The sequence below is a fragment of the Lasioglossum baleicum genome, chromosome 16, assembly GCF_051020765.1.
Source record: "Lasioglossum baleicum chromosome 16, iyLasBale1, whole genome shotgun sequence".
NCBI classification, from domain to species: Eukaryota; Metazoa; Arthropoda; class Insecta; order Hymenoptera; family Halictidae; genus Lasioglossum; species Lasioglossum baleicum.
Genome location: NC_134944.1, coordinates 11,488,079 through 11,515,524, shown reverse-complemented (window position 1 = coordinate 11,515,524; position 27,446 = coordinate 11,488,079). Strand labels below are relative to the sequence as shown.

General features: G+C 38.6%; 1 protein-coding gene and 1 long non-coding RNA gene across 3 annotated transcripts in view; one reads left to right on the top strand and one right to left on the bottom strand.

Moving 5' to 3' along the window:
* Window positions 1-344: 344 nt before the first annotated feature.
* Window positions 345-27,446, bottom strand: part of Wun (wunen) — a 45,759-nt gene continuing 18,657 nt past the window's right edge. The window contains exons 3-8 of one of the 2 annotated variants that reach the window (XM_076441586.1): window positions 16,867-16,971; window positions 16,234-16,433; window positions 13,234-13,291; window positions 12,623-12,799; window positions 11,580-11,675; window positions 345-715 (exon numbers count right to left, since the gene is read on the bottom strand). In XM_076441586.1, coding sequence (XP_076297701.1) covers window positions 644-715; window positions 11,580-11,675; window positions 12,623-12,799; window positions 13,234-13,291; window positions 16,234-16,433; window positions 16,867-16,971 — 708 coding nt within the window. In that variant the 3' untranslated portion in view covers window positions 345-643. The remainder of the gene's footprint in view (window positions 716-11,579; window positions 11,676-12,622; window positions 12,800-13,233; window positions 13,292-16,233; window positions 16,434-16,866; window positions 16,972-27,446) is intronic. The other variant, XM_076441585.1, reaches the window with a different exon arrangement.
* LOC143217377 (uncharacterized) lies at window positions 432-10,479 on the top strand. The gene is made up of 2 exons (XR_013010792.1): window positions 432-2,012; window positions 2,100-10,479. It is a non-coding gene; the product is annotated as an uncharacterized LOC143217377 (long non-coding RNA).

The window sequence follows — 27,446 nt, the reverse complement described above, 5'->3', positions numbered from 1 at the left end:
CACTAAAATTCATTAAAAAATTATTCCTTAGCAAATCGAACCTAAAATGCAATGTTTAATTCGTATGGCATTTTAGAACGGATTTACAAAATCAATAGTTGTCCAATATTAAAGTATATGTAACTCGATATTAAGCGTAGAACTTTTGTAGCACTATCGAGATACCAATTTTTCATAGTTTTATTACAATTTTTCATGATTGTATAAATAACATTTTTCTAATTATTAAATGATCTAATGCAATCACATAAACATTTCTAATACATATAGTATATAGTCAATGGAATTGATGTAACGCGGGTATGTTTTACAAAATATGATCTGTTTTCAAATTACATTGATATATTATAATATGTAATATATATGCATATACATGTATAAGAGTTATACACAATAATTAAGAAGGAAATATTAATTGCGCGGATAAATAAATACGCGACTTATACAAACTGTTGTGGAACAATAATGCGTGACGTTCAACGTGACGTTAAATTACAATAATTTTTTATTATAAAGTTGTATACGATATTATTACCGCGCGCGCGCGCGCAACATTATATAATATTATATTTCACACTTTTATCAATAAATAAGTAATACGCAGATGTATCACGTTAATCCGCAGTCATGCTTTTCGGTAAGATTATTCTTCAAATTCGCTCTTCATTATTGCATCGTAGGATCTGCTTTCTGTTCTTAATGAACTTAATTCATTCTGAAATTTGAATAAAGATTTATTTCAATTTTAAACACTTTTCAAAATTGATGGTTACATATCAATTTTACTAAAAACATTATTAGATTGTAACATGTTATCGTTTTCGTAAAGCTAAATAAAATTAATGGATTAGCAAAGTAAAAACCTTATTTATCTTACGTTAATACATATACGCATAAAATACCTTTTTCCTAACGACGACATGTACAATACAATTGTGACAGGGTCACAAAAATGTTATACTCATTCCTTGAAAAGGTGATTTCGGAGGTCGCAGTTGAAGTAACTTTTTCCTTTGCGAAAATGTTCTTCGCGCGGCTTTGTCGAGGAGTTATCAACGATGAAAAACACGGGTCAATCGGAGAACGCAGTCACGGCGGACGAGTTTCTGCGTTTTTCATTAACAATTCTTTAACAGAGCCCAGCGGCGAATATTTTCGCAAAAAAAAGTTACTTCAAATGACATTAGGAATCATTCCTTTCAAGGAAACACAACACATATTTGGGCACCCTGTATACATATATGCAGGTACTGTGGATCGAAAAAGTATTTGAACATTAAATTTCTCATTCCCGAGAAAATTATCAATACTTTTTTGTACACTTTTTTTATACGATGATACGATCCTGCAGATTTTCACGAGAAGGCCCCAAAAATGCAAGTTCACTGTTATATCAGCTATAGATGTTTCAGTGGAAAGAATTTATGCATACGTATCGTCAGTATATATTAATATTTCAAACTTATCTGCATTGTGCTTTGAGAATTGAAATGCATTGCAGTCCAAAGTAGACGAGTAAGATTAATCTTTGTGCCGCATAATATTCGCAGTAAAAATGTTGCAACGCTATCATCATTCCTACCTTGCATCAGATAATATAAACTTCCATTTATAACTGGGAAGCAATCAATATTACTAATGGTAACGCAGGAACCGAGTTTATCGGATAACTTTTCGTGTTGGTATCACAATGGTGTCTTCGTCGCGACGAGATCATTTTCGGAAAGCTATTGTTCCGAATGTTCTGATATTATGTAGGATCGATCGGTCGGGTGTCGTACATACAGCGTGTCTCATCGTTTCACTCGAAACTGTCCAACATTTCCCCCCGCGTATCCTTATCCTTATACATAGTTTTTTTACCCAAGGTTCAATTATTTGCAAAACAGTCAACAAAAGCAAAACAGAAAAAATAATAATAATTATCACATTGTACCGGACTCGTTAAACCGTACGAATTTTATTTCGAGAGGCTGGCTTTTTAACATGCCACCCAGATGCAACAGCATGAGGTATATTGAAACAGGATTAATAAATAATGATTTAAGCGACGGTTAACTCTGATTCCATCTTATGCAAATGATGGATGAACGTTTCAGTGACCATCATTATTTAGATTCTTACGGATTAGATCAATGGAAACCAGTTTGAACGCGGTAGCCTGCAGGCTCTGTGTGTTCGATAATATAATACGTACATATAATTGATTACTTGACAAATGTAGAACGTGTTCAACAAGCATTGTATGTATACAGTTCTGAAATAACTACTATGTATATTATACATATTACATATATGTATGTATATGTATGTAAGTATATATTATTCAATATAAATAAGAGGAAGTCGGTACATAAATTAGCCATAATTTGGTGTTTTTATTATTTCTACGATGAATACGAGTCGTTAAAGAGGAATAAACATTAATTTCTTCGGTTTAGCTTGAAATCGACATTTTTTGAAGTGAAAAACTCAAGTTAATTTTTGCTAAAGAATATTCTGTAAAGTGTAAAGTGTAAATATCTAGGAATTTAGGTTGGCGAGGGAAGCAGGCGTTTGAGGGGCCCCTGGCCCCTACCGTGACCATCACTGGGCTACATTGTTTACCGTTTCGCTACCTACGTGGAGAAGGAGATAGCACAACGTGGAAGTAACAAATAAGAATATTAAAACCACAGTTATCATGTTTTATTACTTAATGCCGACAAAACTCTGGCACTCACCCAACATTGCATTCATATTTATTAAATGCGAAAGATACATGTGTGTATGTATGTATTTATGTATGTATCGTATAAACGCGGTAGTCATCCCTAGAATTTGTTATGCGCGCGCGATGCATTTCTTACCATTCAAAAATCGAATATAAATAAAATTGGAGGATAAACGAGAATCACAAAGATTACATTATTGAGATATTATGCCTACTCGATAATAAATGCAGTAATATTCGTTAACCATGGTCCAAGTACAATACGATCGCTACATTATCGTGAATTCTTCGCATTCGCATTAGGTGTGCATCAAAAGGAAAAGAATTTGTATAACGTATCGCAAATAAAAATATGTATAACCTCTGAACTGATCTCATTAAAAAAATTTACCAAACTCTTACACAAATACGATTTCGATAAAGTAACCAAAACCTGCGAATTGTCGTAAACATCCACAATCCAAGTACTATGATTTCATTATCATTGAAAATATAATTTAATTATGAACAACGCGTATATATTGTATACAATATACGAGGAGCTCTCTACCGATAGAATAATAGTTATTTTAATGATCCCAAAATAAACTTTAACACGATTAAAAACGAAATATCGAATATGCTCGAAAAATATAATTCTTTACGTTCTTTACTGAACATTAAGAAAGAAGTATCAAATTTCAATATTAATCGAGTGTTTCCCTTTTCTAAATCATAAAATTTATTCTTTCTATCATTGTGGAAATATACGAATCAATGTCGATATTAATATTTGTCCATGTTTTCGAATATCAATATGTCAACATACATTTCCACCCGCATCAGCGTTGAAAAGTCCGTAGCATAAAGTCACGATCTAGTTCCCATCGCCTGTTACCGAGCACAGGGACAGAGATCGTGTAGGGAAATTGTTTTTCTTTATGATTGCGACGATCGCGTCGACCGCGCCGAAAGTACAAAAGATTATTTCGATCTTATCGACCCCTCGTGGGGTGGGCCCCCCCTCCCCCCCCCCCCAGCAGAAGGTGCTCCAGTAGAAGGGGTAGGCGGGTATGCGAAGGGACAGCGATCGTAAAGATCCTCGGGGAGCTAGATCGCGCGACTTTACATCGATACAACGCTCAGATATTACGAATTTTCAATTCAGATAAAAGGGAACAAGAAATTATTTTGTCCGACAATAGAGGTCGTTTTCAATTTTTATTGTTCTCGAGGTTCAGAGTAGATCGTGAATAAGTTAGTGTTCTCTTGTAGACACCGCTCGCGAACCAATCATAGAACACGATATACAATATATTCATTATAAAATAAATAAAGATCTCTATATCTTAAACGTAGAAACAGTGCACACACACACACACACAGAGATTCGTCTTTGAACGGTGTACAGGTACAGAATACTTCCGATTGATGAGACACAACACCGTCGCGTCGCGCCGTATGTCTGTAAACGTTTCAAGCACCAATACACGTCGTACGTGTGTGCGCAGCTAGTACGCCCGTCGCGCCGCACCGATCATGTAAAAAGGTCAATAAAAAATCAATCGAGACGGACGAGCGTATCGCATCTATTGAACTTGTGCCTAATTACAAGAATCTACAACATTCTGCCCCCTAGAAATATATTGTATATACATATACACTTTCGTAATGGTGTTTTACAGTCTAATAGCAGTTAGAAATTCAATAAGATTATACATATACATATGTATGTGTTTCCATAAAGCGTAGTAATAATTGCTTAAATAACGATGTAATACTTTGTAGTATACGTGTATGTTCGCCACGAAGCGTCCGCTCGACACACGCTATCAACAGGGGCGTTCTCTGTCCGTGCCTCGCAAGAAATCTCTCGAGACGGCCCTGGGGCATGATGCGGAGGTCATAAAAAAACGTCACACTCGTGTGATCACAAATTTTCGGGATCCTGAATCTTGACCCGACCCGACCCGAACCCGAAATCTCGGATACCAACACATCAGTAGCTATGTATTAACAATTTTCTAGTCACGAGATCGAAACACATAAACGCGATTCCCGATGTCACGAGAAAGCTGTGATCCCTGTGATCTCTTTTATTCCCTTGTCTTTTCTCTTCGAGCATTCTGACTGGTTTCATAATCGGTTTAGTAATTCGTCGACATTGCGCAAGTGGATCCACAAGATGTATGTACATACTGAGCAAATCGTTCGACCACGGACGTCTCTACTGTAACAAGAAGCCGGAACACGTGATATGGCAAAACTGCATACAGAATACAGACAGAATCAGTCAGTCAGTCAGATCGGCTGGTGCGCGATGAAGCTGCCGTCAACTCTTAACCTGGAATAGAAGCTGCATCATCTTTAGCCTCGAACAGAACCTACATCATTTTTAGGACTAGAATTAGAATCCGTTTTATTTTTATTTAGCCTGTTTATGTGGCGTGCGTTATTTAGCCGTGCAACCAAAGCACAGGTGGTTCCGATTCATACCACAGGCTGAATAAAAATAAAACGGATTTTGATTCGTGCTAAAAATCATGTAGCTTCTGTTACAGGTTAAAATGATTGATGATGCAGGGAAAAGTGGGGACACCAAAAAAAAAAAAACCCCCGGGCGTGAGCACTCTCATCTGCACATTAGGGGGCTGATACTTTTCCGAAGCTTCGACTCTTCGAAGACATAACAATGAAATTTCAAAGTGAAAGCTTCGAAACTCTGTTTCTTTTAATCTCGAAATCATTTACTACGGAGCGCCGGAGCGCGGAGGTTCGAAACTCGAAGCTTCAATTAGTAAGCAAAGTAACAGAGCCCGGCTGCATATGCGCAGTAGAGACGACCGTGATGTAACGCGATCAACTTCAAAGTCGGCCTGAGGCCTGAGACAGCGTTTCCAAATTGACCACGTTCCGGCAGTTCCGGCCTGTACAAGAGACGGTCGTGGTTCTACCCAATAACATCTGCGTTCGAATCCATAATCCTAAGTACTACATATATGTATACTTACAATTAGTCGCTTCGTACACTGTAGGTACGTGTCACGTGTGTACCGGTGAATATAAAATGTATACAATATTATACGCGTATAGTATTATAGAACAAAAACAATCAATACTAGAAATTCCGCTACTCCCGCTACAAACGTGCGAAATTATTGTAACAAACGGCCTGTCCTGGAACAAATCGAGACCAATAGGGCAGAAATTGCATTTAACTTAAACGCGTATTATAGGTATACGTATAAACGTATTATACATAGATTCAAAGCACCAAAGGCTAACACGAGTACCTAACAATTGTATGTGACACCTACCGACGCGCGACGTTCAATATTTCCTGGTGTTCTTGACCTGGTGTTCATACTTGAGCGAGAAAGCGATGATCAGTATTAGTAGTTAGTAGACAGCGGATTTTATGCATTTATGATAAAAACGGAGTAGATGTAATTTAAAACGGTAAAACCATTAGAAGAATTTCAACATATATATATGTACCGTTATATTATATATTATTTTGAATGTACTAAACATGTTAACAAAGAAAATAAATTTTTATTTCACTTCGGTTTGTTGCACAATTCAGCTAGAAAATTCTTATTTTGCATAAAGGACCGTTGCCTAATTATATTCGCTTCTTTGAGTTCTTTCCCTGTTGATAGATATGTAATATTATACACCTATAATATAATTTGGGTATTTTGGAAAACGTTTTCGCGTTGCGATCAACGAACAAGAGAAGCGACGGGTTCGAATATCTCGCGAGTGTACGTATTTAGTTTTCCAAGTGTTGCAGCATCTCGATCAAAAGGTTCCGATTTTTTTCATTTAGACTTTCAAGGTTCAGAGTCTTACGACTCTAATAGCGAAAGTAGTGATCGTTAAACATTTTCTTCGGTAGTTTCTTTTTATAGTTACTGTTCCCCACATTTTCATTTGAGTCGATTTGATTTAGTCGATTTGTGATCCCAATTTCCGCATATAAAACAAAAGAGAAAAGTATAGCCAAGTGTCTCTATTTGATTAGTAAATTAGCTTAACTCTGCGATTATAATCAAGGTTAGATTCTTGTTCGGATTCCCTAAATCTAAAACTCGAACGTTTACAGTTCGGTAACGATAAGTAAAATTGCCAATGGGCTTCTACACGTCACGAATATAATCGTTTGTATTCTTCCTCCTTTGAAATACATAGCGCGATATATTCGAATATTTTCTAAGCACCTTTTTTTCTTAATTATAGTACATACTTATGTACAAAAAATTTCAATGAAACGAGCTTGGGCTTCGTTTATACAGGGTGTCCCAAAATTTCTGAACATCCCGGAAACGGGAGGTTCCTGAGACCGTTTGAAGCGACATTTTCCTTTGCAAAAATGTTATCCGCGGTTTTGTTTAGAAGTTATTAACGAAAAATACGGACCAATCAGAGCGCGACCTAGACGCGAGTTGGCACAGTCGGCCAATCAACAGTTGGCGCGCCGCACAGTGGGCCAGAATGGCTTGGTAGCTGTTCACGCCTATTTCACCATTATTTCAAAACTTAAAGACCACATTAAATATATCGTTGGATTAGTCTTGGCGTCAGCTATAATATTATTGAATAAAAAATATATATAATAGTTATAAATACATAATCAAGGTGAACACAATTTTTTATTAAAAAAAAATTTTGTTTTTAAATTTTTTGTACTGAGATTTGTAAAAGACTGTGTACTGATTACTTTTTGTAGGAAACATTTGTTTGTCACACCACCGGAAATGTCTGAAAAATCGTGTGAATAATAACTTGTCAAAGGTGAAAAACTTTGACGATTTTCCTTAGTTGACTAAGCATTTTTTAAAATAATAAATTATGAACATTAACGTTTAGTTCCTGGGGCGTTCTCAACATAGATATACATTATTCGTAAAAAAAATTGTGCACTTAATCTTCAGTAGGTTCTCCAGGACATCGTTATGAAGAAACGGAATTTTTTCGGTGATAAATCGTATCTGAAAAAGTTCGATCTTTGAAGGCTTATTGTAACAAGAGTTTTCAATAACTTTAATTAATATTATCGTTTTCGAATGTAATGGACATTTAAGAATCACTGTGCATTGGTTAAAAATCGATATGAGGACTTTCATTTTTTAGCTCATGAACAGCTAGCGCGTCGATCTGGCCCACTGTGCGCCGTGCCGACTGTGCCAACTCGCGTCTAGGTCGCGCTCTGATTGGTCCGTATTTTTCGTTAATAACTTCTAAACAAAACCGCGGATAACATTTTTGCAAAGGAAAAATGTCGCTTCAAATGGTCTCAGGAACCACCCCCTTTCGGGATTTTCACGAATTTTGGGACACCCTATATGTATAAATACATTTTTTCCAATCTCGTTCCAACGTTAAATACAATTTCGCGTATATTGCGCTTCACCGGAGGTACATAGTAATAGTATTTCGTCTCGTTAATAGTGCTAATTGTTTATAAATGAAGTTGGTTCATATTTTAACGGTAATTATTAGAATTGTTGTTTGTATATGTATAAATGCTGTAATTATGATTTATTTCACATTTAAAATGCAAATTCACAAACGAAACGATTTTGTTTTTATAACGATATTGTTTAAAACTGTGAATATATTATATCATAGAATGAAGCTCAGATTTGGGGTTTGAATTTGTAGATTTGGAGATCTACCTGGAGATCGAAATGTTTTGCCAGATCCGTCTAGTGTCTAGCGGGGACAGCGGTAACAAAATAAAGAACAGAGAGGGTTTAGTTGTGATTATATTATAAACCGATTCTTTCGCCGAGACTTTTCTTCGCTGAAATACTAGTTTCTCGTACATCGATCAACAAACTCGTGCCGCATAAGAGGAATATTACTCGCCCCTCTACGTACTATGTCCAGACTCTAGACGTATCATTATAATAACTTTCTTCGATTATACCGTAAGTTTATTTATCGAATCACATTCGTATCACTATAGTTATATGCAATAGTACTGCAATAAATAATGCATGGAATACGTGTTTGGTTAAACGTCACACGTAAGAAACGACGTTCTACTTTTAGAAGAACTATTATTATTATATGTACATACTTTCTTTGATTTTTCGATTTTTAGACAATATTTCCGCAAATCGTTTTAATTTTTTTGTTTGTTTCTCTTGATTTTTTTTTCTTTTTTTAGAAAAAGAAGATTATATCTTAAAAATGGTCAATCGAATATTGCTAATTGCTATATTTTACCGTTAGTCTAATACTGTTTGAACAGAGCTATCTCATAGCTCTCTCCATCAACATAATAAAAACAGTATTTAGATAATAAATAAATGTTTATAAAAATTGTACGGTTTGAATTATCGCGTTAGAAACCCCTCCCCTAAAGTACCTCTATTTGGTCGATACATCGTCTGGTCACATCCTATTCAAATAACATGTGGCCATTAAAAGACAGAGTTGTCGTTAGTTTCGAGTTTCGAGTTTCGAGTTTCGAGCAGTGATAGGTAAGAAGCATTTCGGAACGTATTCGAATGACAAAAATAGGTACAGGGTGTGCAGAAATTATATAGTATAGGTGTATGTCGCCGCGACTAGACTGCGGATCCTTATGCATTTATGCATTATAAAAATTGTCGAAAAATGTGCTCGAGTATTAAATTGAACAGAATTTAATAGGATTTTTATTTATTTTCGATCTATATTAGCATTTGGATGCTATTACCAATAAAAATGGAATTTTATGTGGTATGTAACACCACGTTCTTAAAATTTGTCTAGAAAAATTGAGAACTACATAAACGTATCACCTTCGAAGTTTCTGAAATCGAAGCTCCGAAATTCGAAATTTCGAAGCTTGAAAATCTTGGACCTTCGAAGGAAAGTAACACAGTCTAGCTAGTCTGTGTGATGCATCAGCAGAGGAAACAGTGACGGGAGTTATACTCTCTCTGTCGCGCGGCACGAATTTCTCGGGTAATTGTACACAACAATTTGTACCCCCGTACAGGAGGTGACTGATATCGCTTACGCTTTATAGCGTATAAATAAATAGTGCTCAACAAGAAATAAATACATTCTCGCCGAAACTACGTGCACGGCTCTCTCTTTCTCTCTATGTATCATATATATTCTCTATCCTCTATATACTCTCTCTCTCTCTCTCTATACTCTATACTCTATACTCTACATATACTATCTATGCATACTCTAATGCAATAGCGTCGTCCCCGCGTTATTACGCTAAAAACAACCGTTGTTCTTCTACGTACGCAGCATCTACGTACTTGCGTGTTACACGACTCGATGATCAATAAAATTCCATCCCATATAACGCATAAAATAATCATAATCAATAATAAAATCCCATTACAGGAGAGATAACATGGACGAAATAATGAAAACTTGGCCAGGCTTGGCATCGTGCGATTGGCAGTTTGGAACGTATTCGTACACAGTTTTCTCTTTCATCGTGAATACTTTTCCGACAAATTATTAAGTACTATGTCTCTTATACTTTTTTTTTTTAATTGATAGTTGAAGGCGTAGGGCTGCCGCGAACCCTACAAATAGACTTATATCGTTAGTACCGCTTTCAAGCATCTATCTTCTCCAGCATAATCGTGATGTACAGAGCGAATCGCTTGCGTCTACAATCTACAAGACCGAGGGGTATAGTTCTCCTATTTCTTTTGAATAACTTGGAATTGTAAGCTGTAGTCGTGCTACATAAAAGGAAATGAGAGGTTAAGCGACTGTTTTAAATCATTCAGTGGCTCTACAATGTACCTAGATCGATTCTGTGTGATACGTACATCTATTTCTTATCGTTTCTAGGCTCGACAAAATACAGGCTTACCTGCAGACCTATACCCATACATACAATTTAGCATGTTAAGCGTAGGTTCTGTTCCATGCTAAACCTGGGTATGCTCCGTCTACATATGTATATTGAGAAAAGCGGTGGCAGAGAAGACCCTACTATCCCGATTTCCTCTCCGATACCTGCGTTGCTGAATATATTTAATATGTATATGTATATGTATATATAAAAAATATATATATAAGGGGGAGGGGGTGTAAACAGTAAACAGGGAAATAAAAGGGAATAGGCCAATAAAGATGGAAGCGAGAAAAGTCCTGGGGGTAAATCAACTATCGAGTGAGACAGGTCGAAGATGTGGAAGAAAACGAGGAGGAATTTCATCCTTGTCCGAAGCGATAAGAAACCAAAGGGGAGCAGACTCGGTCTTGCAGACGTCAGCTGATCCGCCACCGCCGTATTTCACAATATGTATTCGGTTCGAAAACGAAATTATACGAACACGTTCCAAAAATCACGCAGGCACCCAGTGTCTCCCGCGCGAAGAGACGAGATAATAAACACAGCAGAAATCGATGATCGCTCCACGCTACGCGAACTTCTCCCAGCAACACGATCGGCGAAGCTAGACCGAACTCGGACAGACCAGGGATGCGACAAGGAAAGGAAGACAACAAGCCCCCGGACAATTTTCTTTGTACAAAGACTGTGACGACGAACACGAGCGAGCGAGCGAGCGGGGCGTTGCACCGTGAACGCCTAGGTGCACCAACGCAACGCGTCGATGAGAAGATGGTACATATTGCGATTATAATTGATGATATCAGCGGTCCCAGCGTAAGGCAGAAGTTTTTACTGTTGGGTCGAACGACCCGACCATTGCGGCCGGGGCGACTTGGACCGCCTTTCGATTCGATTCGATTGTCCAGGCGAGCGGCATTTCGCGTTCCCTGAAATCAGGCTAGCTTCCCAGAGACAGTAGCAAGTAGAAGACAGTCATCACGGCCTTGTTGCGGTCAGCAAGCGAAGAGCGAGCTCGTTAGGTCAACAGTTGCGATTACTAGTACCATTATTCACCTGTGTGCCGGCTCCTGCCTCGTAATCGACTGCACGGTGATTCTCTTCCGTTAGTCGAGTTCTCCGTTCCTTGAACAGGTCTGCCACGCAGGTCGCCTACGAACAGTTTCGACATAATTCACCTCGGCTCTTTGCAATGCGTTCCGTGCTATGGATAAAAATCGATTTATCTGTTCCCCCAATTGTCGGAATGGAACACTCTGACTTGTTCCTTCGTCTGCGGTAAGCACTCGCTCACTCCGGAGACTCCGGAACCGGAACGCGCATTCGCATCACAATAATGTACGTGTATAGGTACTGTACTATATACATGGTACACCGTGCATGCACGAGCAAATGGAATAATATTTATTATAATGGCTGGCTATTAACCGAATTTTTCTTTTCACCGAGTGTTCATCGATCAAACAAATGGGTACGTAGGACCTCGGATCGTATTATACGCGTATGTACACAGTTAGGAGCATAAAACTGACCACTAGACAGCTAGCTGATCTTTATGCATTTATAGGAAAATTGAATAGATAAAATTCAAAATTGTAAGATAATTTTAAAGAATGAAAATGTCAATACAATGATTTCTCATCAATTAAAATGATGATTAAGGGAGCAGATAGCATTCTATTTGGTTTCTATTTCTTGCAATCGGCGCGGACAATTTCTATTTTGCACAAAGATCCGTTGTCCAATTAATTATTAGAAATACATATAACAGAAAAAACGCTCAAGGTGGACAACGGATATTGCCCCACCCTGTATACATATTGTCTAATTCATATGACAAATAATTCATTTCGAAAAAGCCTCCGCATTGCAAGAAATCGTGTTGCATTTTGCATTGGTTTATCAATTTGTATACATATTATATATACTATAGTATAGTATACATATAACATAATTCGTGTACAGTGTACATTGTAAACCGCAGCCAGCGAGGATTGTAAAGATTGAAATTATGTGCTTAGGGCCTAGGCTATTTCATATTTATGATCGAGCGTAATTTATGGTCGTACAATAGGGTAGTTAAGGAGAATAATACTCACCACCACTACTGCAATGGCGGTACCAAGGGTCGAGCCAGCCAGAACGTCGCTCCAATGATGTTTATAATCGGAAACTCGTGACAGAGCCGTGTACCAGGCCATCAAGATGCACACCAACTGAAGGAAATGTTTCAACAATTTGCTGCCCTTCCACGACACTCTCAACTGCAAGTATAACTAGAAATAAAAACAAAGGAATTATACGTACAGAAGATCTCATAAAAAAGCACGGTCGAAAGTTTCACGTTCAACAAACCGGTATAACTTGAACCCTTCTTCCCGAATTTGCAACATTCTTTATGCGTTTCGTCTTTTATCTTTATCACAAACTATTGTCACGCTGTGCGTTGTACAATTTTACATTTCGATTTTGAGCTGGACCGAATCGCTGCTATATACACACTATAAACTACGAACTACAAATTACACGTGAATCACGTTGCGAAATTGGGAAAAAAGGTTCCACGGCCTGTAATCTGGCCGAACAAAAGCTACGTTTGACACACGCGGCAGTCTAATAAATAATTATTATCCGGTACGTGCGAATTCTTTCGACGAGAATACTGTTAAAAAATGATAAAACAAACAATAGAAAGGAAATGGGTACTTACCGCGAGATAGATCATCGTGTAGGCAGAGAAGGACGAGTGTCCCGAGGGGAAGGATAATCTGAAAGAGATGGAGATTATAAATCGTATCGTGTCGAGAATAAATCTCATTCGGTGGTCGTTACGCGCAACAAATTTCCGTTTTATTATTCAACACGGAGCGATATACGGGGCGCAATACGGCACAGCTCGGAGCAGCGCGACGTCGCGTCGCGTCGTCATCATCGGTGCACATTGCACACGCGTCCCGTAATGGGACCCTATTCATTTTGTCAGGATTAATTCCGGGGCGTGTACAGTGCCGATTACAATCGGCAAGGCGGGCTCTTGCCTCGGAGCCGTGCCGCGTCGCGCCGGGATCGTAAAGATTCGCCGGAAGATCCTCTCCGTGATCATACACTCCGGCACAAAAAGATAGCGCGCTACAAGATTTACATGATTCTCGTGCATTTTTATTTTAGTTTTATGTTGTAACCGAAATTTATTAAAATATTATATACACGATTTCGAGAGTACGCCGCGGCGGCCATTTTTTCGAAGGAAAATGTCGCTTGAAATGACGTGTCAGGAACCTCCCATTCCCGGCTGTTGAAGGAATTTTGCGGACACCCTGTATATTCTTGCGAGTTTTTACTACAAAATTTTCAAAAATGTACCACCTTTTTGTCCGGGAGTGTAGCGGGCACAAGACGAAAAAGAGCGAAAGGAAGAACCAGCCAGGGAAAAAAGAAAGGTGGAAGGGGACCAGTGGACCGTGGACTTCTATCTGCAAGAGTAATTGAGCATCAAAGAAGCTGCTTTAATCGGATATTATCTGCCCCCTCTCGCGTCTTTCTTTTTTCCCTTTCCCTTTAAGCACGCCTTCTTCGTGGAAGTAGCTGTCGGGACCTATTATTTCATCTTAATTGTGTTTACTTTAGCCAACGGCTGCTAGCTGCTAGCGAATAGCCAGCGATGCTCGTTTTCTTCTTTCCTGTCTATGTAAATACATCACGGACGCGTTTATGTTTAACGTTTGCGTTTACATCCGCGCTACGTGAAAGACACGACAGTGTTCCGTAAGTAGATTCGCTTCAGATTTAGGTACGTATCTAATCAATTACTAAACAGTTAGGTATTGTATCAGGTATTATACCAATTTCATATCTACATATAATCGATCGCCATCGATCGATCAACCCTTGATCTGGACTGGGGGTTCATGGTGTGTGACGGAATTTCGTTGATTTTTTACCGAGACAGTACTTCGAGCCGGTTCCAACGGATACGAGGGAAAAAAGGGACGCGCGTCGAGTCGCGTCGCGCCGGTAGCAGCAAATGACAATGCGGGAAGGTCTGTTGCCCCTGTTCGGTGGCGATTCGCATGAACGGGATTCGATCGAAATCAAGGAGCTCCGTGGGCCCGGGGCCCGGAGCCCGAGTCTCGAGTCTCGGCAACGGAAACATTATTACACGGCCGGACTGTCATCCCGTGAACGTGAACACACCCTAGTCATTGTCATTCTAGCTCTAGCTACAATGACCCCCAGTATTATTAACGATTCATGCGCGCATTTTTCAGCCGCCGCGCGCCGATTCAGCGAGCCCAGCCTCGCTTACACGTTCAATTCTTTCGCGACGCTCTAGGTATTACATATACAGGGTGTCCCAAAAATATTTTACTTCTGTTCTACCAAACAAAGTGTTGTTGTTGTTGGCTACAATTATTGTGCAAAATTGGAAAATTCCGTAAACAAATTCACTCGAGTACTTATCAGATTTTATTTCTATAACGAACTAAACTAGGAAATGGTTACCTTTGACCAGAAACGAATCCCAAGGTCATTTGAAGTAACTTTATCCTTTGCGAAAATGTTCTCCGCGACTTTGTTCACGAGTTATCAACGAAAAATGCGGACCAATCATGACAACGCTATGCTCAACGCGACTTGGCAATGCCTGCCCTATCGTTAATACCATACTGTTAAGATCGCGTCAAGGTGAGAGTACACGAGGCGGTTGAACTCGTTTCGCCATAAGCAATAATATCATGTACCGAAAAATACATATGTATGTACATAGTGCCATCTGAAAAAAATTATGGCGACCTTTGCTTTTCCTGGACAAATTTTCTTTTTGAATTTTTTTCTATTGCATTTTGTAGCCGACTAAAAACTAATGTATGCAGCTTTACTCCAAGCAAGAAAAATCGTGGCGACGCGACAGTTACTTGAGACACTCTGTATGTTTTTTTCAATAAGAATTCTCTTAATAAGAATAAAGAAGTTCTTCGGAGAATGTTCGAATCAATTACAAGATTACAGAAGTGCGCTTCGTTTCACCATAAAAGCAGAGACAGCAGTCCGCAGTGAGAGCGGAATATTGAACGAAGCGAAATGGAGGAACGGCTTCTAAAAAACATAATCTCGAGTAATAACCGTGGCAAGCGATTCACGAAGCTGATGAATGGAAGAGCTACTGTAATACTCCACACTCCACACTCTACATACATAGATGTATGTATAATGTATGTGTGTACGTGGTAGACAGACTCCGGAAGATTCGAATACGCTGCGCTGGTTCACGCGTCCCATCACCGACCAAGCTGAAGGTTCGGAGTTCGGAGGGTGAATCGGCATCGGCATCGGCATCGGCATCAATGAATTCTCTGTGAGCTTTTATCGTCGTTTCCACAAATCTCTTCGTAAATGAAACTGTCCTTGCCAACACAGTGACCCGGAACACGCTCTACACTACTGACCATCATACGTACATGTATGTATACTGTATACCATCTATTTTAATTCCTATTGTAGGGACAGTTGACGAACGAATGAATTAATATTAATATTTTGCGAAAAGGGCTCGACGCGTGACCGATCTCGTTGTTGTTTACGGAACACGCTCTCGGAACTTGACCCTTCTGCGCTTACAATTAGCAGATTCCACCTCAACATAGTCGACATAGTGGAAATAACGAAATACAGTCGATATAATTGATTGAAAATTAATCAAAACATTTACCTGACTTCCTTTAAAAGTCTCGTCGAGATGTTCGCTCCGCAAGTAAAGTGTTCGATGTACCGATGCTGATTCTCCATTAGGCTACAATTGACAACAGGTTTACAAAGATCCATAAAGTGGGGTCTTAAGCGGCCGATCGTGTATTTCCCACAGTCTGTCACCAAGACTGTCGTGATTGCACCGAATCCAAAAACTCCGATCTGAAATGTTAACAGTTCACAGTATCGATAACAATTAGTACAATACTATATTAAATATCGATGATTAAGAACTACATATGTACATATGTTGTAAGGGTGCGCATAAAAATGAATGGTGATCCGTCCTAGGGGTGAATCTACACCTCTAGATCGCGGTGGACTTTTATAAAAGAAACAAAGTGTTGTGAAACAAAACTAAACAAAAATTGTTGTTAAAGATTTGAAATTATTGCTTAATCGAAAAAAAAGAAGAAGAAATGTTTTGAACAAAGTAATTTAAATCTAGTCTCAAGCAGGTGTTCTATTATATTGTTCTATCATTGTTGACAACTCTGATATAATACCAATTATTTAGAATTATTACAGAATTATTATTACGAATTATCAGTAAAGTATTGTAGAACATTGTATGTATGTAAGTACAAACACATACCCTTTTATAGGCACTCCATATCCAAGGAGAAATACTTCGTCCAAACAACATTTTAGAGGGTTCGACGTTGTCGTATCTCGCGTATAAATATTCACCCGCAATCATCTGTAACAAAATTGATAAATTCATTTTAAAAATCAACGATTTTAATTGTAAGGGTTTGCCGCTGACGACGCGTGTGTGTTTGCCGATCAAGCGATCGGCGGCGAACGGCTCTTCCGTGTAACTCAGCTTACATAGTCAATTCTATTTGTGTGTGAATGCTACCAATCGTAGGTTAAATGTAGACGCGCAATAAACATAAATTTTATTTTTCTCCTGGAGAAAATCATTGAGAATAAAAAAGTCGTGATCATCGTATCTCCGATAGCAATGACAAGTGGACACAGCGGATCTTTGTGCAAAATAAAAATTTTCCACCCGAGTTGCATCAAACCGGAGTGACAGAAATTTTTCTCTCTTAATACGTTCAATAAACTGAAAATAATATAAAGGTATTGTTTTTAATATTTCCAATTACACCTACCCATTTTTCTGATAAACGCATTAAAATCCGCTCTATCTAATCATGAGGCAAGGAATTAATCATTATACTCGAAAAGTATTATCACGATCAGTATTTGAATTTCAGAGTATTCGTTTCCTGGTACCTTATCGCCTCTGTCGTCATTGTTTTTTTACCTTGAATTCTGATGTACATAGGTGATATCCATAATACTTGAGCATGATTTTAATCAGAATTCACAAGAAAAGGTTATCTTTCGTTTTTTAAGAAATTCCGTTCGGTGTTATACGTTTCGTTTCACACAACACAGCATGTTTCATTTTAATCGATACGATATTTAATCATTTAATCATATAATCAATATATTAAACATTTTAGACACAAGTCGCACAGCTTATCACCCAACCTTAGTCGTTATATCATAATGTTTAAAATAGTTTTTTTTTCAACAGGTTGGGTTACGAAACAGCCTAGTACATACATATGTATATGTAATATGTATATGCATTAACAGAGTTATAACAAGACTCTCAGCGTATGTTGTACAGTGTACAGTGTACAGCAATCCGAGACAAGCACGGTAAAACAATGATGAGTAATTAGATTCTACATGTGATCCTCTTTATCGTAACTAGTCACAATACAATTTGTATAGCATAGTTTTCGAGTCTCTAGGTGTGTGGCCATAGATGAATCTCCAGTCAACATATTTGTCAAGAATAAGAAACATCACACCTATGTCCGCAGTTTGCGTTTACGTCCTTAATCGTGGATATTAGTACCGCAAACAATCTATATACATATACATATATAAAAGCGAAGTCCTGACTCACCTATCAACGCCCAGGCTAAACCCTTGGACTTAGAAAGCTGAAATTTTGCACAGAGGTTTCCCTTATGATCTATACAAGGGATAAGAAAGGATATTTCGAAATTCAATCCCCAAGGGGGTGAAAAGGGGTTGCAACGTTTGTATGAGGAATATTTTGTTCGTGGTCGGATTTACTTCATACTTGGTCTTAATGCTCTTTGATATAATTAATCAAACACCTGTTTCGGCATTTTAAAAAATTGAACCAACAAAGGGGTGAAAAGGGGTTGCAACGTTTGTATGAGGAATATTTTGTTCGTGGTCGGATTTACTTCATACTTGGTCTTAATGCTCTTTGATATAATTAATCAAACACCTGTTTCGGCATCTTAAAAAATTGAACCCCCAAGGGGGTGAAAAGGGGTTGCAACGTTTGTATGAGGAATATTTTGTTCGTGGTCGGATTTACTTCATACTTGGTCTTAATGCTCTTTGATGTAATTAACCAAACACCTGTTTCGGCATTTTAAAAAAATTGAACCCCCAAGGGGGTGAAAAGGGGTTGCAACGTTTGTATGAGGAATATTTTGTTCGTGGTCGGATTTACTTCATACTTGGTCTTAATGCTCTTTGATATAATTAATCAAACACCTGTTTCGGCATTTTAAAAAATTGAACCCCCAAGGGGGTGAAAAGGGGTTGCAACGTTTGTATGAGGAATATTTTGTTCGTGGTCGGATTTACTTCATACTTGGTCTTAATGCTCTTTGATGTAATTAATCAAACACCTGTTTCGGCATTTTAAAAAATTGATCCCCTAAGGGGGTGAAAAGGGGTTTTGAAATCTAAGATTGCGGCATGACATAAAATTAAAACTCTATAGAGGTGAATGGGGGGTTAAAAGGTTTTATATGGAGAAACAATATCAATTTCCGAGGGCATTAAACGGCTTTTCTGTGCGAGCGAAGCCGCGGGCAAAAGCTAGTATTCTGATAAGAGTACAATTGAACAGATTTTAAAGAAGCTTTATAAGACTGTTGCCACGCCCATAGATTCGTAAACTATGATATGTATTGTACAATATATTGCCAACTGCTGTCTTAAACAGAATCGCAATCATAACACGGATTATATCCGCAAATACACATTGCTCGTTATCATTTTATACATTCAATTGCTGTATTGCGTATATACGCTTGTTCTTGCTACTGCTCTGCGAATCAATCTGTTCGTCAACGATATCTTCGAGATATGTATTCCTATTCTCTAAATGTTTGCCGCAAGTTAATCTATAGCTATAGACTAGGTGAATTCGGAAAAATCTCGGCGGGACTCTTTTCCCGTGAATTTATTTAACAAGAACTGTGACTCGTCGATCGATTTGTGACTCAACATCAATTCTCAGTTTCGCGGATTTAATCCTGCGTATTCGAAGAATGTTATTCTCAAGTTATGACACTATACAATAAACTCTTGTTGTCGAAGGTGGTTATGATCTGGGTTACTAGATCCGATACGACGGACGACAAGAAATTTAAATAAAAATATCAACAAAAACAAAGGCACACTCCGAAGAAGCCCAAAAGGGTTTTCTTATACTACATGGACGCCACCTCTTGCTTTCCCCCTGGAAAATGGTATAATTAAAGAAACGAATAAATTCCAATTTCCAGGCTGCACACAAAACGTACTATTTGAAACATTTTCTCATAAAAAAAAAAACTACCAAAAAGTAAACGAAGCGAGGGATGAAGAAGAGGAAAGAAAAAGAGAGAGAGAGAGACAGAGGAATCTCGTGGGAGTGGAACTCAATCGCGTTCTCGTTGATGTGTCGAGATTCGAGATACCATACTACATCGTACACCCTAACCCAGACCATAATCGTCAAGTGATTAATTCTCCGTGTTCACCACGGAATCGCTTCCCTCTCGATCTCGAGGTCTTGTGAGAAGAGGTGACTGCGGTGACCGTGGTCGACGTAATCCGTAATCCGTAATCGGAGATTAAAAGCAGAAGAAAAACCGACGAAGCGTCGACTCGAGAAATTCTCAAGGGATTCGACGCGTTGGTAATCTCTCTCCTCGGGGTTTCCACTTCCAGCGATCTGTCACGGCACGGCACGGCCGGGCCGCGGCCCTTCCAACAAAACTGGGTTAACCGGTCAGATTCCAGATAAAGGCCGCCAGGTGATACAACTGACAAGAGCGCGAGTCAATGAAATACAATGGTGCAGGTTTCGGTTGTTTTTACCTGTTCGTTTTGGTTGTTCCACGGGACACGGGACGCGAACGATTATCCTTTCTTCTTACCCCGGCCACGCTATAGCAGCACGCGGCCCGAAACGAGCGAGAGACGATAAACGGCCACGGGGCCCCCGCGACAAGTCATGTATCTCCGAACAATTCATTTATTTCTACCGCCTCGCACCGCCTAGGCCACGGCCACGGTGCGGTAGGTACATGCATTCTCTACTCTTCCCGACGCGACGTTTTATTGTTCCGAGGGTTTACGGAGGAATTTTTACGACATCGAAGAAATGGACGAACCTGCTCGTGCATCGTCCCCCAAGCCCCCAAGTTCGATAGAATCGTAGCGATCAGATTCGAGTCGAAAGTCGACTCATTGTGTCAGACAACGCGTGCCTGTAAGAGGATCCTACTCTTGCAGTGCTGGATCAACCAATAAGTAGACTGCGGATCTTCATGAAGAAATGAACTGGATGAATAGAAAAAAATCTGAGGATATTGTTAGGCCGTTTTCAAGCCAGACCATAGACTTTTCAAAATTATGCAATAATCACCGGTCGTTAATGTGGTCAAATTAAAATAGCTCAAAGTGTAAAGGGTTAATCTTCAAAGTGATTAAATAAATGGTTCGCGAGCATGGTTTCCGCCAGAGCAGAAAAAGGAAAAAAGAAGGAAGCTAAAGCGCGACACACGGAGATGGTAGGAAAAAATGGTGAAAGCAGCTGAAGGGCTGCTGAACCCTTCTCAGATTCCTGAGATGGTGCAGGTATCTAGAGTGTAGAGTGTACAGGTAGAAAATTCGTGAGCCGGTGAAACGGATTCCTACGAGGGAAGAGGGAAGAGAGAAGAGGGCGAACACAACTGCACACTGCACAGTGCATACTGCACACTGACACATACACATACTCATAGACGCGCACACTTGCGAAGGAATTCTCGTGAACGGATTAACGGATAGTGCTGGGGGAAGAGGGATCGTTCCTATAACAAGGGCCTGCTTATTATTTTTCAAGAGCCACTGTGTGCTCTCCTTCGTCTTCCGTGGGTTAAACGAGTGACACTCGATTCTACCATATTAACAGCAACAAGAAACGGTTGTCTTCGATTGTTACATCGGAAATCTGTTTGCTTCCGATGCGCGCGCCAAATCTGTACAAATTGTCAATAAATTATCAGAACTTCGAACTCGAACAACATTTCAACCACGCTCTGTTCAACGTCTGAAAATAATATTACAACTTGATACATAAAGGTACAAGTATCAAGATTATGAAGAGGCGGGGCGAGCGGAGTGGGGAAATTATACAGTAAATTCAAGATACTCGAGCAGAAATAGTAATTTTCTTAAATTCATTTAAATCTTCATTTAAGTATTCATTTGATTTAAAGACAAGTACATACATATGTATACACCTATAGATATGTATGTCCAAAAGAATATTTTTTACGTATCATAATTGTATTTTTAAGCTCGTCTAATGTTTTTAATATTTTCAATTACACCTACCCATTTTTCTGATAAACGCATTAAAATCCGCTCTATCTAATCATGAGGCAAGGAATTAATTATTATACACGAAAAGTATTACATATCACGATCAGTATTTGAATTTCAGAGTATTCGTTTCCTGGTACCTTATCGCCTCTCTCGTCATTGTTTTTTTACCTTGAATTCTGATGTACATAGAGATATCCATAATACTTGAGCATGATTTTAATCAGAATTCACAAGAAAAGGTTATCTTTCGTTTTTTAAGAAATTCCGTTCGGTGTTATACGTTTCGTTTCACACAACACAGCATGTTTCATTTTAATCGATACGATATTTAATCATTTAATCATTTAATCAATATATTAAACATTTTAGACACAAGTCGCACAGCTTATCACCCAACCTTAGTCGTTATATCATAATGTTTAAAATAGTTTTTTTTTCAACAGGTCGGGTTACGAAACAGCCTAGTACATACATATGTATATGTAATATGTATATGCATTAACAGAGTGATAACAAGGCTTTCAGCGTATGTTGTACAGAGTACAGTGTACAGCAATCCAAGACATCCACGGTAAAACAATGATGATTAATTAGATTCTACATGTGATCCTCTTTATCGTAACTAGTCATAATACAATTTGGATAGCATAGTTTTCGAGTCTCTAGGTGTGTGGCCATAGATGAATCTCCAGTGAACATATTCGTCAAGAATAAGAAACATCACACCTATGTCCGCAGTTTGCGTTTACGTCCTTAATCGTGGATATTAGTACCGCAAACAATATTCTGATAATGTGCTGGGGGAAGATGGATCGTTCCTATAACAAGGGCCTGCTTATTATTTTTCAAGAGCCACTGTGTGCTCTCCTTCGTCTTCCGTGGGTTAAACGAGTGACACTCGATTCTACCATATTAACAGCAACAAGAAACGGTTGTCTTCGATTGTTACATCGGAAATCTGTTTGCTTCCGATGCGCGCGCCAAATCTGTACAATTTATCAGAACTTCGAACTCGAACAACATTTCAACCACGTTCTGTTCAACGTCTGAAAGTAATATTACAACTTGATACATAAAGGTACAAGTATCAAGATTATAAAGAGGCGGGGCGAGCGGAGTGGGGAAATTATACAGTAAATTCAAGATACCCGAGCAGAAATAGTAATTTTCTTAAATTCATTTAAATCGAGTATTCATTTGATTTAAAGACAAGTACATATGTATACACCTATATATGTATGTCCGAAAGAATATTTTTTACGTATCATAAATTTTGCCTGCTGAAACCAGTTGTCCTCGCCATTCAGAGAAACCAGCAAAAAGGGAGCAAAAGAGAACCGAAAGACGTGTGCCGTGTGTCAGCGACGTGCAACCGAATTAATCCATTAAACAAACCCCGTTCATCTTCCCGTGACACGCTATCAATACCGCGTATCTCGCGTTAATCAAGCCCCGAAAATAGTGTTCCTAAACGCGGAATCCAATTACGCGGCCGAGATTGGCCAAGTTTAAGCCGGGTTCTGCGAATCGCCGAACACGAGAGTTGATTATCCAATTAACTCCTCCGAGGTAGGCTCGGCGTGTGCACAGGCTACAAAATATCGGTCCTAAAATTACATACGGCCATCCATCGCGCCATTATCGGTCGTTTTCTTTGTTTTACTCGACGCGACGCGTTGCGTCCCGTCGCGTCGCGTCGCGTCTAGTCTGTTTCGCGAGGCCCGTTACAAGACAGCCGCAGAAGTGGCTGAAACACGACACCCTTTAATCTTTCTCATTACGTTATAATAGAATCCCTTTGTACCGTGATTACATTTCGGATAAACGAGTCCCTGCGCGGCAGCACGTGGCAGCGCGTGGTAGTTTGGTACATATGTACATACATACATAGGTGTGCATTATAGTATTATACATAGTTGGGTCTTGAGTCGTTCCACGCGAAAACGGACACTTTGTACAGTAAAATTTCGGATTTTCCTCAAATTTGAATATGTTAAACGTGATGTGTCCGATAAAAACATTTTCGATCAGACTGCTAAGAATAAAGTAATCTCTAATGGTCACGATCCCTGGTTCACCCTGTTATAGTGTACTACATATGAAGTTTTATACAAAATATCAATGTATTGCTTAACAATCATAGGAAATGCAAATGATAGTTTCAGAAACGTCTTACAAATCTAATAAATTTGATAAGAATGCGATGTAACCCGTCTCATTTTCTTTTGATTTCGTTCAAATAATACGCGAAGGTTATGGCTCTGTGATTTCCACGAAAAACAGTTATGCTCTCCGCCTCCGTAGTTTGGTAGTTGGTAGTATAGTTGGTAGTATTTAGTTGGTAGTGGCGACGGCCCACCCAATTTCATTCGCGGACAGGAGGAATCCCGTCAAGACTGGCATTTTCGCCCGCGGTGACAGCGTTAATTTGAACAGCATGCTGCAAACGAACCCCCCGACTCCGGGGCTCGCGGAGGTGATACAGGGTCTGACGTTTCTTGAGGCGGGCTCCGATATCGAAACGGAAATCTGCAAAGGCGCGTTTCGGCGCCTCTCCTCTCCTCTCCTCTCATCTCATCTCATCTCATCTCATCTACAGTCGCGTGCACACTGCACACACTCGGATACCTAGAACGCAACGTTCCCACGTGCGCGATACGAGGAACGGAGCCGAACCGGAACCGAACGGAAAACTCGAATCAACTGGGGACCTTTTTTCTTTCGGACTGCTCAAATATATTTCTGGAAGGATCGTGTAGCTGTCAAGTATTTGGCTTTTTTTGATTTGCTGTTTAGAGTCCATAATGGCGCGTTTAGATGGTGCGTTTTTAGGGGCAGAGTGGGGGCACATTTCGAATGAGTTTTTCAAATGACTACATATTTCGAAATTAATCGAAATTAATCGAAATTAATCGAAATTCTTCCACTTAACCCCTTCCCCTACAATGTGGTACAATATGTATATTTACTTATACTTTATTTTAACGTGGCCGCATTAACAACAAGGTCATTACCGACCATATCGTTACAATTGTTTTCTTCAGAAAAATGATTTTTTTCAAACAAATTTTCATGACTTGCCGTTTTGTTTACCGTATTATTTTATTAGGTTTATTAGCTGTGTTAGTGAATAGTTAGTTGGTAAAAAAAAAAGAAGTATTCTTTTCTAATTCTAGAAAAGCACGATGTCTGTACACTATACATATGTATATGTAATTGATTAATATAGATGTGTTCTTTAAAATTTAATCATTGAATTCTATTTTCCAGTCGGGAATGAACATGTGCAATCATCAATAGTTATTTAAATAGAGACCCGTCGATGACCTTGAAAACCACGAGAAAAAACAGCCCCTCGGCCCAAAATATTGATTACTTTGTTAAAATGAAACAAGATGTTCTGGGGCTACACTTAAGTGAAACACCCTGTATGAGAAATGAAAATTTAAAAACAATACTGAATATAGTACACGCGAACAACAAATTTATAGTGTAAACGATGAAGACGGGTTTCTCGTCTCGAAAAAATCTCGATTTATAAAAATATGTATGGTATACTGGTATGTATACGTGGGCTGCGTAATGCGTAACATGCCCATCGAAATCGTGTAACGTTTACAGTTTTTACATGCACAAATTATATTATTCATTCAACGCCAACGTATATTTTATAATTTATTCAATAGCAGCGGTCACAACAAGTTATGTTGATCTTTCCGTAGACTTTTGATTCGTGCATTCTTTCCGTTTATGTTGCGTTCCACAGTCGTTTGCATAATAACTCAATTTATTTGCCGACATTTTTGCCGAATTTCTAGTCCGGCGACAGCGACGCGACGGACCGTTAATTTTGGGACCGTTGGCTAACAACACAGTTCGGGGGCCCTGCCCAACTCAAGTAGCAAAAGTTTTTTTCTACAACTTAATTTTTCTTATGTTTTTCATTTAAATTGTTTTTATTTGTTTTTTACCACACAAAAAAAGACCCGTTGACAGTTGACGGAACAGGGTCTATACATATATGTATAGTCGCATTATCCAATACTCGTAAAGAAAGATTCTTTTTGCTGTTTGTAAATTTGGGCTCTAAAAATTTGCAAAAAATGCTACAGTCTAAACTTACAATTTGGCAGAATCTAATACGACTTTGATTTATTTCAGACCTGCAAAGGCTAAATAGCTGTGAAAATAAGATTTTATTTGATTCCACTTTTTTTTAAAAATTTGCCTATAAAATTCGCAAAATGCATAAACATCCGCAGTCTAAACGTATTACTGCAGATAATTGTAACCCAAATACTTTTTCTCTTTGTCCTCCGGAAGGCTAATAAAGAAAGATATGTACATATTTTCTAATAGCCTTGTACATACTGCATACTCACGTGTGTAAGTATATGTGTACATATTATGTATATAATACATACGAAGAATATTTATGTTACTCGCAAAGAAAGATTCTTTTTGCTGTTTGTAAATTTGGGCTCTAAAAATTTGCAAAAAATGCTACAGTCTAAACTTACAATTTGGCAGAATCTAATACGACTTTGATTTATTTCAGACCTGCAGAGGCTAAATAGCTGTGAAAATAAGATTTTATTTGATTCCACTTTTTTTTTTAAATTTGCCTATAAAATTCGCAAAATGCATAAACATCCGCAGTCTAAACGTATTACTGCAGATAATTGTAACCCAAATACTTTTTATCTTTGTCCTCCGGAAGGCTAATAAAGAAAGATATGTACATATTTTCTAATAGCCTTGTACATACTGCATACTCACGTGTGTAAGTATATGTGTACATATTATGTATATAATACATACGAAGAATATTTATGTTACTCGCATGAAAAAGATACACATTTTTAAGATGACGAGGCCTCTCGCGTCATCCGCTTTATTGTCACTTTCTATGTATAGATGCAAACGTGACACACTCGTCATTGGTTTAAAAAGAAAAAACAGGCGATTTGCGATTGAAATCAAGGCTATTCGATGAGATATTACATATCTACTTATTTCCCGTCTTCGACGCTGTTGCTTGCGAAAGCTTCGAATTGTTTCAGTTGGGGAGAGAAATCTCCTACAATTACGATTACGATTACACGAACGACTATCAACTCTAGCTACGTTCTGTTCTATCAGTATATGTATTTCACTCACGTTACGTAATTAAACGATTGTACATATACTTGAAAAATGTTTCTAAATACTTCCTGCTTTGTTTTCTGAATTCAAGTCGGTTCGTGACAATTTAAAAAACCTTGCATATGCCGAACATCCTTGATTTGATCAGTCGGTGTCCGAATGTACGTGTGTGTCCCCACCCCCCCCCCCACCGCCCGCCAACTAAATTACCTACCCTACATAATACATTTGAATGCATGAGGGAGCAATGAATTTGGCAATGCTGCTATAAAAAAACGGGAGTACGTGTAATGGTCTTCGAAACGCGTCAACTCATCCGAATATTAATACTAGTCATTACGCCGTAAGTCGTAATGGTGTGTCGTAAACTGTGAT